This window comes from Vipera ursinii (assembly GCF_947247035.1).
Source record: "Vipera ursinii genome assembly, chromosome: 1".
Lineage (NCBI taxonomy): Eukaryota > Metazoa > Chordata > Lepidosauria > Squamata > Viperidae > Vipera > Vipera ursinii.
Window position 1 is genome coordinate 318,288,803 of NC_139512.1, and position 15,691 is coordinate 318,304,493.

The 15,691-nt window shown below is 41.1% G+C and overlaps 3 protein-coding genes across 7 annotated transcripts in view; 1 reads left to right on the plus strand and 2 right to left on the minus strand.

The window, feature by feature from the left end:
* The window catches only part of KLHDC3 (kelch domain containing 3), a 52,345-nt gene extending 47,295 nt beyond the window's left edge, over positions 1-5,050 (minus strand). Inside the window, exon 1 of one of the 3 annotated variants that reach the window (XM_083357817.1) lies at positions 4,920-5,050. The gene's annotated coding sequence lies outside the window, so the exon portion shown is untranslated. The other 2 variants (XM_083357818.1, XM_083357820.1) reach the window with 2 other exon arrangements.
* Positions 5,051-7,626: 2,576 nt separating this feature from the next.
* MEA1 (male-enhanced antigen 1) lies at positions 7,627-14,772 on the plus strand. Of its 3 annotated transcripts, none has more exons than XM_083350034.1 (4): positions 7,627-7,725; positions 9,388-9,667; positions 9,777-9,879; positions 11,347-14,772. In XM_083350034.1, exons 2-4 carry the CDS (start codon positions 9,398-9,400, stop codon positions 11,508-11,510), a joined length of 537 nt encoding a protein of 178 aa, XP_083206160.1. In that variant the 5' UTR covers positions 7,627-7,725; positions 9,388-9,397; the 3' UTR covers positions 11,511-14,772. The 3 variants fall into 3 exon arrangements, with proteins under 3 accessions (XP_083206160.1, XP_083206159.1, XP_083206161.1); XM_083350033.1 differs by having other exon boundaries at positions 7,664-7,785; XM_083350035.1 differs by having other exon boundaries at positions 7,664-7,749.
* Positions 12,758-15,691, minus strand: part of PPP2R5D (protein phosphatase 2 regulatory subunit B'delta) — a 55,618-nt gene continuing 52,684 nt past the window's right edge. The window contains exon 16 of the mRNA XM_083350030.1: positions 12,758-14,929. Within this exon, the coding sequence (XP_083206156.1) occupies positions 14,792-14,929 (138 nt within the window). The 3' untranslated portion in view covers positions 12,758-14,791. The remainder of the gene's footprint in view (positions 14,930-15,691) is intronic.

Sequence of the window (15,691 nt, forward strand, 5' to 3'; positions counted from 1 at the left end):
TTGACTACTGTAATGCTCTCTACATGGGGCTTCCCTTGAAGACCACTCGGAGGCTCCAACTGGTACAGAATGCGGCCGCGAGAGTTGTCTTGGGAGTTTCCCGGTACTCCCATGTTACACCTTTGCTCCGCGAGCTGCATTGGTTACCAGTTGTCTTCCGGGTGAGGTTCAAGGTCTTGGTTATGATCTTTAAGTCCCTACATGGCATGGGTCCGGGGTACCTCGGGGACCACCTGCTGCCGGCTTCAACTCCCCTCCGCCCTGTGCGTTCCCACAGAGAGGGCCTCCTCAGGGTGCCTCCGGTCAGGGAATGCCGACTGGCGGCCCCCAGGGGGAGAGCCTTCTCTGTGGGTGCCCCGGCTTTGTGGAACCAACTGCCGGTGGAGCTCCGGACGGCATCGGACCTCCGAACTTTCCGTCGTGGTCTGAAGACCCATTTGTTTGAATTGGCCGGTCTGGCCTGATGGGGGAGCTGGGTTTTAAATTGTTATTTTAGATTGTATTATTGTTTTTTAATTGGGCATTGATTTAATCTCTGTTTTAACTTTTGTATAGTATTGTATTTTTATTTATATGCCCTGTGAACCGCCCTGAGTCCCCAGGGAGAAGGGCGGTATATAAATTAAATAAAACGTAAACGTAAACGTAAACATGAAACCATGCCCCCTCTGGTCTGTGGAAAAAACTCTCTTCATTGAACCGGTCCCTGATGCCCAAAAGGTTGGGGATCTCTGCTCAACATCACTATCTGAACAACTGTGTAAAAAAGTAGCCACTGCCACTGAGACAAACATAGAAGCACTTGTTTAAATTCAATTAGCCATTGCCTCTCCTCATAAAATAGCCCTCAAATTCACTCCAGTCCTACCAATATAACCATGATTTTGCTTAACCAGGCAATAGGTTGCAAAAACTTTCAAAAGATAGCTTTAGATTGAGCTGCCCATGGGTGCACAAAGTACAAATTATCTACCATTATCTCTTCTGGCATAAATTTTTAAAATATAGAATTTTTCAAAACAGCATAATTTTTATACAATTTAGTCAGGGACAACATACTGATGTCTCAAATTACTGACCCTGATTTTCTTCAATAGACAAGATTGACTATAATGTTGCTGTTAGTTGCGAAGTCGTGTCCGACCCATTGCGACCCCATGGACAAGGTTCCTCCAGGCCATCTGGAGTCCATTTAGGCTCACGCCTACTGCTTCAGTGGCTCCATCCAGCCACCTCATTCTCTGTCTTCCCTTTCTTCTCTTGCCCTCAATCTTTCCCAGCATTAGGCTCTTCTCCAGTGAGTCCTTCCTTCTCATTAGGTGGCCAAAGTATTTGAGTTTCAACTTCAGGATCTGACTTTCTAAAGAGCAGTCAGGGTTGATCTCCTCTAGGACTGACCAGTTGGATCGCCTTGCAGTCCAGGGGACTCGCAGGAGTCTTCTCCAGCACCATAATTTAAAGCAGACATGTCAAACACAAGGCCCGGGGGCCGGATCCGGCCCGTGAAGTGGTTTCATGTGGCCCGCGAAGCCATCCTGGAAACAGTGAGGGAACGGCCCCCACTGCCTTGGCCCTGGCCCAGAGACCCTCCTTCTGCCAGAGACCCTCAGGTCTGTCCCACTCCTGCCCAGGCCCCCATAGGCACCCCATAGGCACCAACGATGTAGAGCTGGCCACGCTCACCCAGTAGGCCATACGCACTCTAGCCACGCCCACCCAGTAGGCCATGCCCACCCTGGCCACACCCACCCGGCCCCCTGAGGGCAACCACAATGCTGATTTCATCCTCTTCAGCACCGGTGGTTGGGGCACAGACTTGGACTACTGTGATATTGAATGGTTTGCCTTGGATTCGAACTGAGATCATTCTGTCATTTGGGGGATTGTATCCCAGTATTGCTTTTCCTACTCTTTTATTGACTATGAAGGCTACTCCATTTCTTCTGAGGGATTCTTGCCCGCAGTAGCATACCCGATGGTCATCTGAATTAAATTCACCCATTCCTGTCCATTTTAGTTCGCTGATTCCTAAGATGTCGATGTTCAGTCTTGTCATCTCTTGTTTGACCACATCCAGCTTTCCTTGATTCATGGATCTTACATTCCAGGTTCCTATGGAGAAAAAGTCATTACAGCATCGGACTTTCCTTTCACCACCAGATACATCCACAGCTGAGCGTCCTTTCGGCTTTGGCCCAGTCGCTTCATTCTTTCTGGCGCTACTAGTATTAGCCCTCTGCTCTTCCCCAGTAGCATATTGGATGCCTTCTGACCTGAGGGGCTCATCTTCCAGCATCGTATCTTTTTTTCCTTTTGGTACTGTCCATGGGGCTTTCATGGCAAAGATACTGGAGTGGGTTGCCAACTCTCTGCTATGACCTCTCCGTCTTGGGTGGCCCTGCATGGCATAGCTCATAGCTTCATTGAATTACGCAAGTCCCTTTGCCACGACAAGGCAATAATCCATGAAGAGGATTGACTATAATACTGTAGATCAAAAATCAATATTTCCGAGACCAATCTAACCTTCCATAGAAAGCAGCATTAATATTCCCAATATTGCTGTACATTATTACAGGCAGTCCTTGCTTACCAATGATAATTGAGATAGAGAACTCCATTGCTAAGCAACATGATTGGAAAAGGCAGTTCAAGCATTCTCAGTTGCTGTTGTTAGGTGATGGCTGCAGCATCGTGGAGTCACCATTTGCAATATCCTGCCAGCTTCCCCATTAACTTGACTTCTCAGAATCTGGCACTAAAGGTCACAAATGGTGATCAAGTGACTGCAGAATATTGGAATGTTGTGATTGTAAAGCAGTTGCTAAGCATCTGAATCAAGGTCACATGACTATGGGGACCCTGCAATGGCCGCAACTATAAAGACCAGTCGTAAGTCTCTCTTGTTCAAACAGTTGCTGAATGGTTATTAAATGAGAACATGTACAGTCAACTGATTATTAATTTAGTGTATGGCATATCATACATGGACTTGCAATATATATTAACATTTCATTTACATTAAAAAAAACCAAATAAAATAAGAATGTCAACTGATACTATATTTCTGTACTGAAATTTCTCAATGAAAAATTCTTGACTACTTTGTACAACAATTCTTAGTGGAAGTGTGTATGTATGTATGTGGATATATATATGTATATACAAACACATATATGGCTTACTAAAGAAACATTCTTATTCTAAAAGTACTTTTTGTCCCAAATTCTCATTCAAATCCAACTCAGCAAAGCACTAGGATGAATAGTTTGGCATTTCAACTATATTGCAATTTTCCTTAACAATGTATCACACAAACTTACAATAAGAAGCAGGGAAAACCAGATGTAAACATAGTCAAAAGTTCCACAATTATAAACAAACTACTACACAGCATGAAATAAAAATATATTAATGTTATTATTAGCTCCACAGCAGATTATAATGAACAGAAAAAATCTCAGGGGAAAATGGAAATTAATAAAATACTTTCTAGAAGAACGTCTTTCAAGGAATTCTACTTTCAGCAAAACAAAGATATCCAAAACACTGTTGTTGGATTCTGTTTTCCACAGGTAATGGAAATCAATTTATGCTTTCATTTAAATAAAAAAAATAAAGAAGTGCAAATATTTATATTAGATATGTTATTTGGCTTCAGCTAGAAATATAGCAATAATTTGCACACGCATCGTTTGGTTTTTCTTAAACTGCAAACTGTGAACCAATTTTTATATTTGTTCATCTGCACTTGCACTTACATGGACATTACATATGTATAGCTTTATCACTGTAGCCCATTCCCAAATTTCAGAAAATTAATAAGATACTTAAACATCTAGGTTTGCAGACCTGCTTTGTCTGAGAATGTACAAAATATTTATATGACCTAAAAGAGCAGATTTTCTCATAATCATACATCTCAGAAGGGCAGGAGAGACTAATGCATAAGTAACAGATAATGTAAGCTTACATATTCATAGGCGAAGGATCTCAAGTTACTATAGGTAACGCATACATACTCATAAAGGAAATCAAGTTACTAATATAGGTAATGGAGTTCATACTTCCTGTGCCTGTCCTCCTTCGGAAACCAAAAGGGAGGAATAAAGGGGGGAAAAATAAAACAGGGAAGAAAACATCTCCCATAAATCAAGAGGAGGTGGCAGTTTGGGAATGTCAGATGCCAAAAGGAAAACATTGCCTATGTACGTACACAAATTCTAAATAAATCTATGGGATTGTTGTAATAAGATTAAAAAAAAACTAACCTTATATCTCTGTATATCAAACTGGATTTAACTGATTCCACTCATCTAAGAACTGATTTTCCCCACAACAGGCATCTCCTATAGCTGACATCACTGGCCAACAGTGATTTTCTTTTATCGTTATTTTATTCGTCTTTGTGTGTATGAAGTATTTCCATATTCTATTTCGCAAAATAATTCCGACGTTGGGTACTTCATACCTTGATTTATGAGGGGATGTTTGATATTCCACCTCAGCCAGGACACGTGACCCTCGAGGGCACATGCCGGGAGCTCCAGTTCGGGCTATCTGGAAAGGGCCAGGAAAAATAAGGCCAAGATGCCTCCTTTAAGACTCCAGTTTAGGATTCTCAGTGCTCACAAAGGGTGCCTGTCCTGTCACACCCCTCAGTGGTCTGGTGTCCCTTTTATATCGGCATGCGTGTTCTTTTTCCCTGGAGGCGGGCCTCCACCGCCAGCCCAGTACCTGACGGCCACGAGGATTCGGCTGTCCTCACATCCCGCCGAGCGTAGCCACGATCTCTGATTGCCCCTTCAATGCCCAGCGCCCCCCAACGCGCCTCTTGCCCACCTGCCCCGCGGCAGAACCCTGGTGGACCCGCGTTCTCCTCAGCAGCGGCTCGGAAGGAGCTCATTTTCGCTCATTACCTGCCCGGGAGAGAGGGAAGCGGGGCCGACCTGCGGCCCCGAAGGGTCATACCCGCTCTAACGGCCCGGATAAGTCCAGTTTTCTCCTCAGGCGACTCAATCTCTTGTCTTTTCCCTCTCCCTCATCCAGGCCCAGCCTGAGTCCAGCATCGGCGCGTAAGCGCGGGAGGGTTGTCCCACTCGCTAAGGGAGCTTGGGAAATGTAGTGTTCTACTTTTGCGCGTAGTTTGAAGCGTAAAGGTTGCGCGAGAGAAGATTTCAAGCGCATATGGTGCGGGGGGGGGGAGAGAGAGAGATGTTTCTCTCCTCACATATGCTATTTGAAAAGATGGGGAATCCACCCACTTATCGCTCTTTAAACTGTCATCATTGAATGAAGATGATCTTCAACCAATGAAATTGTTAAGCAAAAGAACAATTAGACTTAGAACAGTGAGCGTTGGACCTTCCCTCTTCCCTTGAGATTTTAAAAGAGGGGGAGGCGGTAGCCAACTGATTTGTCTAATCTTGTTTTAATAGATTCCTGTGAAAGGGTAGAGACATTCTATTACTTGTAATATCCCGTCCCATTTAAACATTACAATTGTATACATTTCAAGTTTGGGCATTTAATATGGATTAGTCACACAAAATTAGGCAGTGGATGTGTTGTACAAATATAATGGTTAAGAACTGATGAAAGAGAAGCTGACATTTTAATCCGGTTTAATTTTGTTTTTAAGTGAGAGTAGAAATGTGGGATTTTTATTTCTCCTTATTGACAAATCTACGACAATATTATGCATATGTTTATTTATTTATTTATTTATTTATTTATTTATTTATTTATTTATTTATTTATTTATTTATGGGATTTATATCCCGCCCTATCTCCCGAAGGACTCAAGGCGGCTAACAACAAAACATATAATAAGTACAGAATTCAAGATAAAAATAAAATTAAAATCATCTGTGCAATAAATTAAAATTAAAAATTAAAAAATAAATTAAAAATTCTAAATATAATTAATTAAAATGCCTGTCAGTCCAGGTCAGCCTGGTGGAACAGGAGTGTTTTGAGGCCGCGGCGAAAGGATTGGAGATTTTGGGCCATCCGAAGCTCAGGGGGGAGCTGATTCCATAGGGCTGGCGCTCCCACAGAGAAGGCCCTCCCCCTGGGGGTCGCCAGCCGACATTGCCTAGCTGATGGTACCCTGAGGAGGCCTTCTCTGTGTGAGCGTACTGGACGATGGGAATTTGTTCCCGGCAGCAGATGGTCCTGCAAGTATCCCGGGCCTAAGCCATGTAGGGCTTTAAAGGTAAGTACCAGCACCTTAAATCTCACCCGGAGGGCAACTGGTAGCCAATGCAGCTCACGCAGGAGGGGTGTAATATGGGAGTATCGGAGTGCTCCCATCACAACCTGTGCAGCTGCATTCTGCACCAGCTGAAGCCTCCGGGTGGTCTTCAAGGGCAGCCCATGTAGAGAGCATTACAGTAATCTATACGGGAGGTAACGAGTGCGTGGGTGACTGTACGTAGGGCATCTCGGTCCAAAAAGGGGCGCAATTGGTATATAAGGCGAATCTGTGCAAATGCCCCCCTAGCCACGACTCCAATATGATCTTCAAAACTGAGTCGTGAATCTAGGAGGACGCCCAGATTGCGTGCTCTATCAATGGGAGGTAACATCTCTCCTCCTATAGTCAAAGATGGAACCTCTTGGACTAAACGAGATGACGGTATGTACAGCCACTCAGTCTTGGCCGGGTTGAGTCGAAGCCTGTTTTCTCCCATCCAAATCTGTACCGCTTCCAGGCAACGGGACATCACATCGAGGGCATCACTGGGTTGGATGTTGAACATGGGCCTAGGCCTTAACCATTTGCAGCTTTGCATTAATTTTACTAACATCTGGACTGGATGTTATTAACTAGGGTTTTTAAAATTTATTTTTGTTGTTGTGTCACTATTATAGCATCAAGGTATTATTACGTAATTATTTTGAGAGACGTATACTTTTAAGGTGGCTGAAAAATAAGCCCCCTTTACTTTTTCTCAGTGATAAATAAGATAGTAGTACCTAATAATAGAGTTCCAAATCAAATACACTTTGAAATTTATGTAGCCTATTGAAATGATCATAGGCCAACAACCTGTGCCTTGTGGTCTGATGCACAGGTTCTGCCTCCCAAGCTGGCAGCTGAATCATAAAGCTTCCCCTCTGGTGCCTTTAAAACAGGGGTCTTCAAACTTGGCCCTTTTATGACTTGTGGACTTCAACTCCCAGAATTCCTCAGCCAGCAAAGCTGGCTGAGGAATTCTGGGAGTTGAAGTCCACAAGTCATAAAAGGGCCAAGTTTGAAGACCCCTGCTTTAAAAGAACAGTTATGTTTTGCAGCACAAAGCTTATGTTTTTCATCAGGGAAAAGGGAAGCTAAATAATTCATCTTTCCAATGTGATCTCGGGAAATAGTTTGCCCTGGGCTTCTAATACAGACTAGCTGCTATACAGACTAGCGGAGATGGTTTTTTTTTTTTTAAAAAAAAATTTCTTTTCTGCAGCACTGATTAGAGGTAAAGCACCTATCGGAGAATTTTTGCAGGCTACACTGTCGTGAGAAGGGCGGAGCTAGACCTGGGGAACGACGTTGTCAAGTCTCTTCATCGTGCAGCGTTGGCTTGCGTCGTCATAGTTACGAACTCTCCAGCCGCGCTTAGCTATGACGAGTTTCTCCATGGCCGGATGAGTTTTGCTTCCGGGGGGGGGGTGAGGCCGTGGAAGATCTTTTAGTTCGGTTTTATAACGAGGGTGCAATTTCTCTTGGTGAGGATAGAAGATTCTGTAGTGGTGGTAATGGTGATTGCCGACAGCACTTCCTAGCAGGTGCAAGAGGGAGTATTTATGTCGCCTGTTTGTACAGCGTGAAATGGGACGAGCAGGAGATGTTGCAAATGGAGGTTATCCTAAGGGAATATCGAGGGCAATTTTAAAGATCAAAAAGATTCTCTCGTGTGTGACCTTGTTTTAATAACTAGGGCAACCCTGAAAGGTAGATTAGACTCTTCGATTAAGATAAAAAAGAGCGAGTAAAGAGGTATAAAACTGCGTATCACGGGTTCGATTTGTGGCTTTCTCTTGCCCATTTAATTCGGAATAATCAGTTCGGCTGAATTCGAGGACCTCCAAATAAATGACTTCACACTGCCTATAGTTAAACTAAAGAAATCGCCACAGGCTGCAATAATTGCCATCGGTTGGGCTGCTATTAAAAATGAATAAGTTGTGGGAAAGGAGACTGTCAGTGGTAAAATATATTTATTCTATTTTTAGGTAGGGATTATTTCGTTTAAATGGTGCTTGTGGACGTCCATTAGCTGCTAGAAATAGGCTTTGGTCTAGTTCTACCCTTGTAGGCTAAACAAGGTTGCTGAGAACAAGGAGAGAAATATTAATGTATTGAAAAGTTAATTATATCTTTAGCATATTAAAATATAGAACGGAGTAAACTGAGTCTATTTTATAATTACATGGTAACTATGGATTTTGCTGCTTTGAATTTGCAGGATATTTTATGCAATAATTTTATATAGATGTATTTTAAAATTGTTTTGGCTTTGCTAGCTACTGCTGAGGTTTTAAGAAAATTTTATGCTGATCAGTGTCTTTTATCTGGGGTTTTCACCATTTTTCTACAGGATGATTTGCACCTATTTTCTAACATGGAATAGGAAAATAGAGTATATTGAGAGATATTGACATAGGTGCTACTCTAGTTACCATAGTAAATAGGACAGGTTTTATTCTGTCCCTATTCATGTGTACTTATTTTCTCATAGGTTAAAATCTGAAACTTAATAAATTATCTGTAATGGTTACATTCCGTCAGCTGAAAAACTAAACTTTGATATTCTGATCAAGAGTTTGCTTAGAATGATATCACAGGTTTGGCAGGACTATTGATTTTATTAGAGGCTGCAATCATATGCTGCATGAAGCTATAATGTGGTTTATTTGGTTTTGCATTGGCCTATGTCAGGGGTGTCAAACTGCCGGCCTGCGGGCCAAATGTGTCATGCGGAAGCCGCTCCCACTCCATTGCCGGCAATGGCAAAACTGTCCTGATACGTTGCGCAATGTCACGTGATGTCGCGAGTTTGACATGTCTGGTATATGTGAACCTTGCTTATTGCAATTTATTAAATAAACAATGGTTAACTACTATAGCTTTGCATGTGTAAAATTGTCATAGGTAACAAAGTAAAAGTTTCACCAATGACAGAAGCAGAGTTTCTGAAAATAATGCTAAATACCTACTGTACCAAGTAGTACTTAAGCATAATAATTATGTGCGGTAATTCAGAATGGAATCTGCTGGGACAAAATTTGACATCTCTTGGTTCCCTACACTCTTTCCTAGTTTTCTTTTTTACATTCACTACTTTTGTGATGCCAGGTGCTGAGATCAAGTTTCTTTTTTCGGTACAGATCCAGTTGCATGGCCTTAGAGACAGTAGTTACACAGAGAATGGGTCCAGAGAGGATCTGTCCAAATGAGCATGAGGAGCTGGGGCTTCAAGAATCATCTGATGGAATTCTTGATCCTGTTGGCGAATGGAGTAGTGAAGAACCAGAGGAGGAGGAAGAGGGTATCAATAATGGCTATGTATATCAGCCACTGAACCAAGAACCGGATCAGGGACCAACAACACATGAATTAACAGCAACTAGCACAGAGCCAGCCCTTGACATCAATCAGCGACTTCAGGTGGCAGTTTTGTTTCAAACACACTATATGGGAGTAATGCTACCAGGAGAAAATTAATGCATGTATCTTTACATTTTGATTGATTTTAATGGCCCTGTGTATCATGTAGGCAATGAGACTACATCTGCCTGACCCACCCATTGAAAGTGATAATGAAGAAGAGGAGAGACTTGTAGCTCAAAGCAGTCACAACTCCATACCCATGGATCCAGGTAATATAACAAAACTTCCAACCTTCTGAGCTGATAGATTGTATAGGGATATTTCTAACTTTATTTAAGACATTTGATGCAGATAGTCTGCCACATTATAGTATTTTATCTCCATGCATATAAAAAGCTGCAGTTCTTACTTCATCAGTATCACCTATCAGTTTTTCCTCTCCAGCCAAGAGGAACTCCGTCTCTACAATTCTGTAAATTAAATGTAGACATTATCAATCTAGAACTAGTCCATGTGTAAACCTGATTTCTTCTCACTTCATCCTGCAGTGTTGGTATGTTTGTGTGTAGATTTACACGTCACATTAAGCTGTAGTGTTTTAAGTTTTAGTTTAGGATGGTCTAAAAACTCTGCCACGTGCTTTGTAGGATTGTCTGTTAATATAGTTAATTGTAGTTGTCCAGTACTAAAAATAAACTATGCCATGTTGATATATGTGAAGCTACTATCCAGTGTGTAACCCATCTACTTTTGTGGTGGCTTGCCATCTATTATTATTTGTTTGATTTGGAAACAAAATTACAGGCTTAATAGCCTATGGCAGTAATGGCAAACCTTTTAGAGACCAAGTGCTCAAACTGCAACCCAAAACCCACATGTATCGTCGGGTGCTGAGTGAGCGTGACCCATTGGGTGGGTGTGGCCAATTGGGTGGGCGTGGCTGTGGTGGTAATGGCAGACAGGGTGGGGCTAAAAAGTCCAATCAATTCCAACTTTGCGAGATCTTTTTTTTCGTGAGAAGTTGAAATTGATTGATTGAACCTTTTTTTTGCACACAGTGGCAGAGGCCTACAGTGAAAATGTTTTATAAAACCCAGCTGAAGGCCTAGGACTGGGGCGACGGTGCGCGTGCCCACAGACAGGGCTCTGCGTGCCACCTATGGCAAGCGTGCCATAGGTTTGCCACCGCGGGCCTATGGAAACCATAGCCATTAACAGGATAAGAATTCTTTCCCTTGCCTTGAGGTCAGCCACAGAATAGGATTGTATACCATCCTAACCCAACTATCATATGGGGTTTAACGTAAGCAAATTGTCTTGTATGCTGTTATGTCACTTCATCTCCAGCTGTTCAAATCCTTTAGCAATTGAGATTATTGTAACTAGCAGAATAAATAGTGTTTTCATAGCAGCATGCAAACAACAGGCTGCTTATTCGTGTTATATAACTATTTTGCTCTTTTAAGATCACTGGCCCTCCAGTTCCTCAGACTAGTTTATTTAATTTATGTTGAATGACAGAATTTTAAACTGTAGAACATTCCATTCAGGATGGTGTATGGTTTTTTGAGACATATATGTTTGATGCATAGTAAAATAATAAAAAAACCTTTTGTTTGCTTGACAGTGTGGGTGATTTACTCCTTTATCCATTTAGATTGAAACTATATGAACAATCTCAAGGACGGTCATACTTGGGGATTATTTCTCATCCTCTGCCTTTTTTTTTGTTCTAGAACATGTGGAATTAGTGAAACGGACCATGGCTGGAATCAAGCTGCCTACACTGAGCATTCCTGCATGGGCCAATGAGATATCAGATGAGCAGTGGCAGGATATGGTGCAACGAACACTGCAAGACAGACAAAGTCAGAATGGCTTCAAGCCTGAATGGAAATGAGCTTCTTGCCTACAAAGAAAACAGCTTAACTGGAGCTAATCTACTTTAAACTATCTTTTTCTAAAGTGGTTAGGTAGTTATTTCATCTTTCTTCAGCACTAAACCTATCAATTCATTTGGTACAACTGGAAAAAATTCATCAGTTGTCTGTAATACATAGTTGTAAATGCTTAGTGGTGGTTAGTATGAGGCTGTTTTCTTAAAACGGAGAAGAAGTAAGCCTTTTGGATATGTGTTTAGTCTGTTCTTTCTCCTCTTCCCCACTATCTATTGTGAGACATGGGCTAAAGAGCTAAATGTGGCCATGAGGTGCAGTCCAGTGTATCATCTTTTCAAGAGATCCATTTTATTTAGTTCTGTACATACAGGGACATCTGTACAAAATCCAACACTGTCATACTATGTAATACTCTACTGAAAATAAAGTACACCATATGTACATAATGAGTTGTAAAGCAGCTTAATACTTGTGTCCAGGGAGTGAACGCATCATTTAGTTGCTTTCCCCCTCCCTCTAGGGAAGGGCTGTATAAGACACAAAAGAGGCAGCTCCTTCCCTATCCATGTAAAAGTAAGGGAAGGTAAAAGCTGAAATGGGGACAAACGCAAGGGTTTTAAGTAGAGCTAGATTAAGGTAGAGCATAACTGGAAGTTGTGTAGCTGAGGTGCTCATTTGGTTTGAAGTGTGATTTTTTTTTACCTCTTTACATACAGCTTCTCTGATAGATATATAGGACACTCAAATGAATTGGCAGCAAACTAAATTTTAATATTAGGTCCCAAACACAAGTTCCCTGATCCCAAAGATTAGACAAAGCCTATATTTACATCTAAGTGTACAGCATATGATGCTCAATTACAGCCCTGCTTCACCTATGCAAAACTGTAACAGGCATAGAAGTGCTGTGTAGCATACATAGGGGTAATGAAGGATAATTTCGTATGGTCCTTCTCATTTACAGAGCCCAACCTTGAAAGGAATAGATAAGCAGACAACCACATCTTGGTGCTAGGGAGCTCCAGCTTTTCTTTTGTTCCTCCCACAGCTAAACCACACTTTGGAAAACCAGTGGCTGAATGTGCAAGCTACTAAGTGAAGCCCTGTTTTTGTTTGATTCTGTCACTGAACCATCAGGGACATCTTGCAAATCAGTTATAAGTTCCTGTTTAACTTTCTTCCACTGGTACCTTGCAGGAGGATTACAAGATGTTCCTATTAGTATGAGAAACTACAGCCAGACAGAGCATCTTGAACAACAGATATTGAAAGTATTTTGACAGCAGACAGTGGAGGTTAGCATCATCATATATTCTAATGTTGGTCTCAAAAGTGCCTGTCCTCATGTAGTTAAAATACTACCATGCACAAAATAAGGGTTGTCAAAGTAATAATGCTCCAGGGGAGGAAAAAAAGCTTGTGAGAACTCCAGAAATAGGCCAGTGAAGCTTGGGCATGCTTAATGATCACGGAATGCTGATGGACTGTTAGTAAAGGGACAAAAATGGTGGAAAAATGAAGAATTCCACAGAGAAGAATACTGAAGAGGAACGTATCAGACTGAAATTTGTTTGGCTTGAATGATGGGTAAGCCCAGGCACTGTGATTTATTCAATAATCCATGGTTTAAAAGAATAGCATGATATAGGTACCCAGCCTGTGGCTTGAGTATCAGTATGGAAAATTGGCAAATGTCCACTTTTTAAATTTCAGTTTTTTAAGAGTTAAAAGATATTTCTGAAGAGGTAAAATCGGTGAATATTGAAATGAAATATGCTACAAATAAACTTCAATCAAGTCCTTAAAGTTACAGTGGAAACAGAATGGTATAAGTAAGTAGACAAGACAAAATTACATCACAAACATGGAGATTTAAACAAGAACATGAAAAAAGCCTCACAGTCCAATTCAAAATAATTATTTTCTGATATTCCACCGCTTCCCAATAATGGGGCCTCTAAATGAGCAATATATGGATAAAACCCCAAATCTGGGGAAAAATTTCATTAGAAACAATTTTTCCAAAGGTAGAGCACAAGATCTCTAATCAAAGGATAGCGAAGGCTTCCCCTTCTGTGATTTCCATGATCCAAATTAAGACAGCAGCTTTTCAACTATGAGAAGCTATTAAATAAATGTAACACTTATATTCTGGTTACCCATACTTAAAAGAAATCTGAATACTTCAAATTTCTGCATTCCCTAAAGTGAATTTCTGCTACTTCTTGATGTCGGGTTTTTTGAACTGACGAATGGGACCAGAACAGCTGGAAACCATGTAAACACTGAAAATAAAACCATGCTAGCTGAGAGACTGGGAGTAGAAATTTAGAACAGGGAGAGGAGTTAATTGGGAAAGACTAGCTCAGTTGATAAATGGAAATTGGAGTTTCCTGCATTATTTATTTAATTTTGCCTATGATTCTCAATATGCAAAATGCATAAAGCTATCTTAAGATTTGCCAGAGCCTAAAACCCAACAGCTGAAAGGAAAGTTGGCATTAGTAGAGAATGTGCTTAACAGTGACTCTCCCTCCAGTTCTAACAAAGATAGGCAGAAAGCAAGACTCAAATAACACATTCATGCAGCAGCTGCACAATAGCTGCCAGGCACATAGATCAACTGCAAGCCTCTATTTGGAAGATGAAATTCCTTGAAAGCATTATCTAAATCACTGGATTTGGAATTATGCATGGCTGGTAATGCAAACACAATTTCAGGGAGGGGGATGTACATTATCACCCTTACTCATAATGACCAAACACAGCTGCAGTCTCCATCGGATTAGCTATTTATTCTAAGTCTTATGGGAGGGATATATCACATTATTCCCAAGAGAAAATGGCCTATAATGACCTGTTTAATCAATAGAACATAAAATTTACACTATGCAGACCCACACGGTTGTGGGATAGGTGGAAAGAGGACATCAGTCAAGGGCTCTGGATGACTGATAAAACAGATAATTTCCCAATGCCTTGGTCCTGGGACTGCAGAATTCTTTTTTACAAATTCAGGAACGTAGGATGTTCCTTGCAATGGAATGATATTCTCACAGGTTCCTAGGCTCCCATCACACGTGCACACAAAACACAGCCTTAAAAATATTTAAAGCAGGAGTAAGTGAAAGTGTGGTGGGATATGAGGTACAATGTAAAATCAAATTGAACCTGAAAGAATGAGAATGGAGTGGAGGACAGGCACAGGTCACCATGTTCATTCCCTAGCTATATGTTAGAACAAAGTGCATTTCTGTGTACCCTCCAGGGTCCCCCTAGCCCGTCAGAGTGCCTCCTGGCTTGAGGTGAGAAATTCTTCTGCTCTCTTGTGTGCTTCCAAAGCCTTTATGGTGTAGACATCCTGAGGAAGCTCTGATTTCCGACGGAGCAAAACCTTCTCCTTCTTTATATCTTTCAACATCTAAACACAAACACATAGCAAATAATTAGAGATAGTTTTTAGGATCTGCAAATTTCTCCCAAGAGCTAACTTGCTCTCTTCTCTTTGGTATTATATATAGTTTACTAAATCATAGCCAAGTTGGGTTTAATAAGGCCCATCTCGCAAGTCCATAGAATATCTATTTGCCCACTGTATCCAATCTCTGTTTTCAGGTGATTACATAGACAGATGCCACTAAATCTATGATGCCACTAAATTTTACAACTCTTAAACTAAAAATCAATGTAGAAATTACTAAGCAAGCAGGACAGGACAGTCTGATTTTTCATATGATACTGGATTTAAAACCTCTCAACTTTGGTAACAGTTATCAAAGATGATGGGAAGCTATGTTCTAGCAATTTTTGGAAGGCCACCAATTCAATCCCTGACTAAGATATTTAGCTATTTCATTTTCCTTTAAGGCACCAGCCTTCAATTAATAATAATCAGGCACAATGTCACACAAACAAGATAACAACAGAAGTACCACAGTCTGAAATTAAGTATTAATAAAGTGTGCAGCAAGCTAATAATTGAAGTAGGTAAGCTGAGTCAATGATTATAGATCAATACGCACACACTACAATGATAATGAAGTTCAACATGAAATAATCTAGACAACGCTCTAGTTTACAAATCAACAACATGGAAACTAAGAAGCAAGCAGAAATACCAGTCAGAGGGTCTTGATACAGTAATTTAAATACAACCACATATTGTGTGGCTGTTTTAACTTAT

What these genes read in the sequence shown, in the direction of transcription:
- MEA1 (XM_083350034.1), top strand. Translation starts at nt 9,398, where the DNA reads ATGGCCTTAGAGACAGTAGTTACACAGAGAATGGGTCCAGAGAGGATC. An exon ending in ACATCAATCAGCGACTTCAG is followed by an intron (nt 9,668 to 9,776) that starts GTGGCAGTTTTG and finishes TGTATCATGTAG; the next exon opens with GCAATGAGACTACATCTGCC. An exon ending in CTCCATACCCATGGATCCAG is followed by an intron (nt 9,880 to 11,346) that starts GTAATATAACAA and finishes TTTTTGTTCTAG; the next exon opens with AACATGTGGAATTAGTGAAA.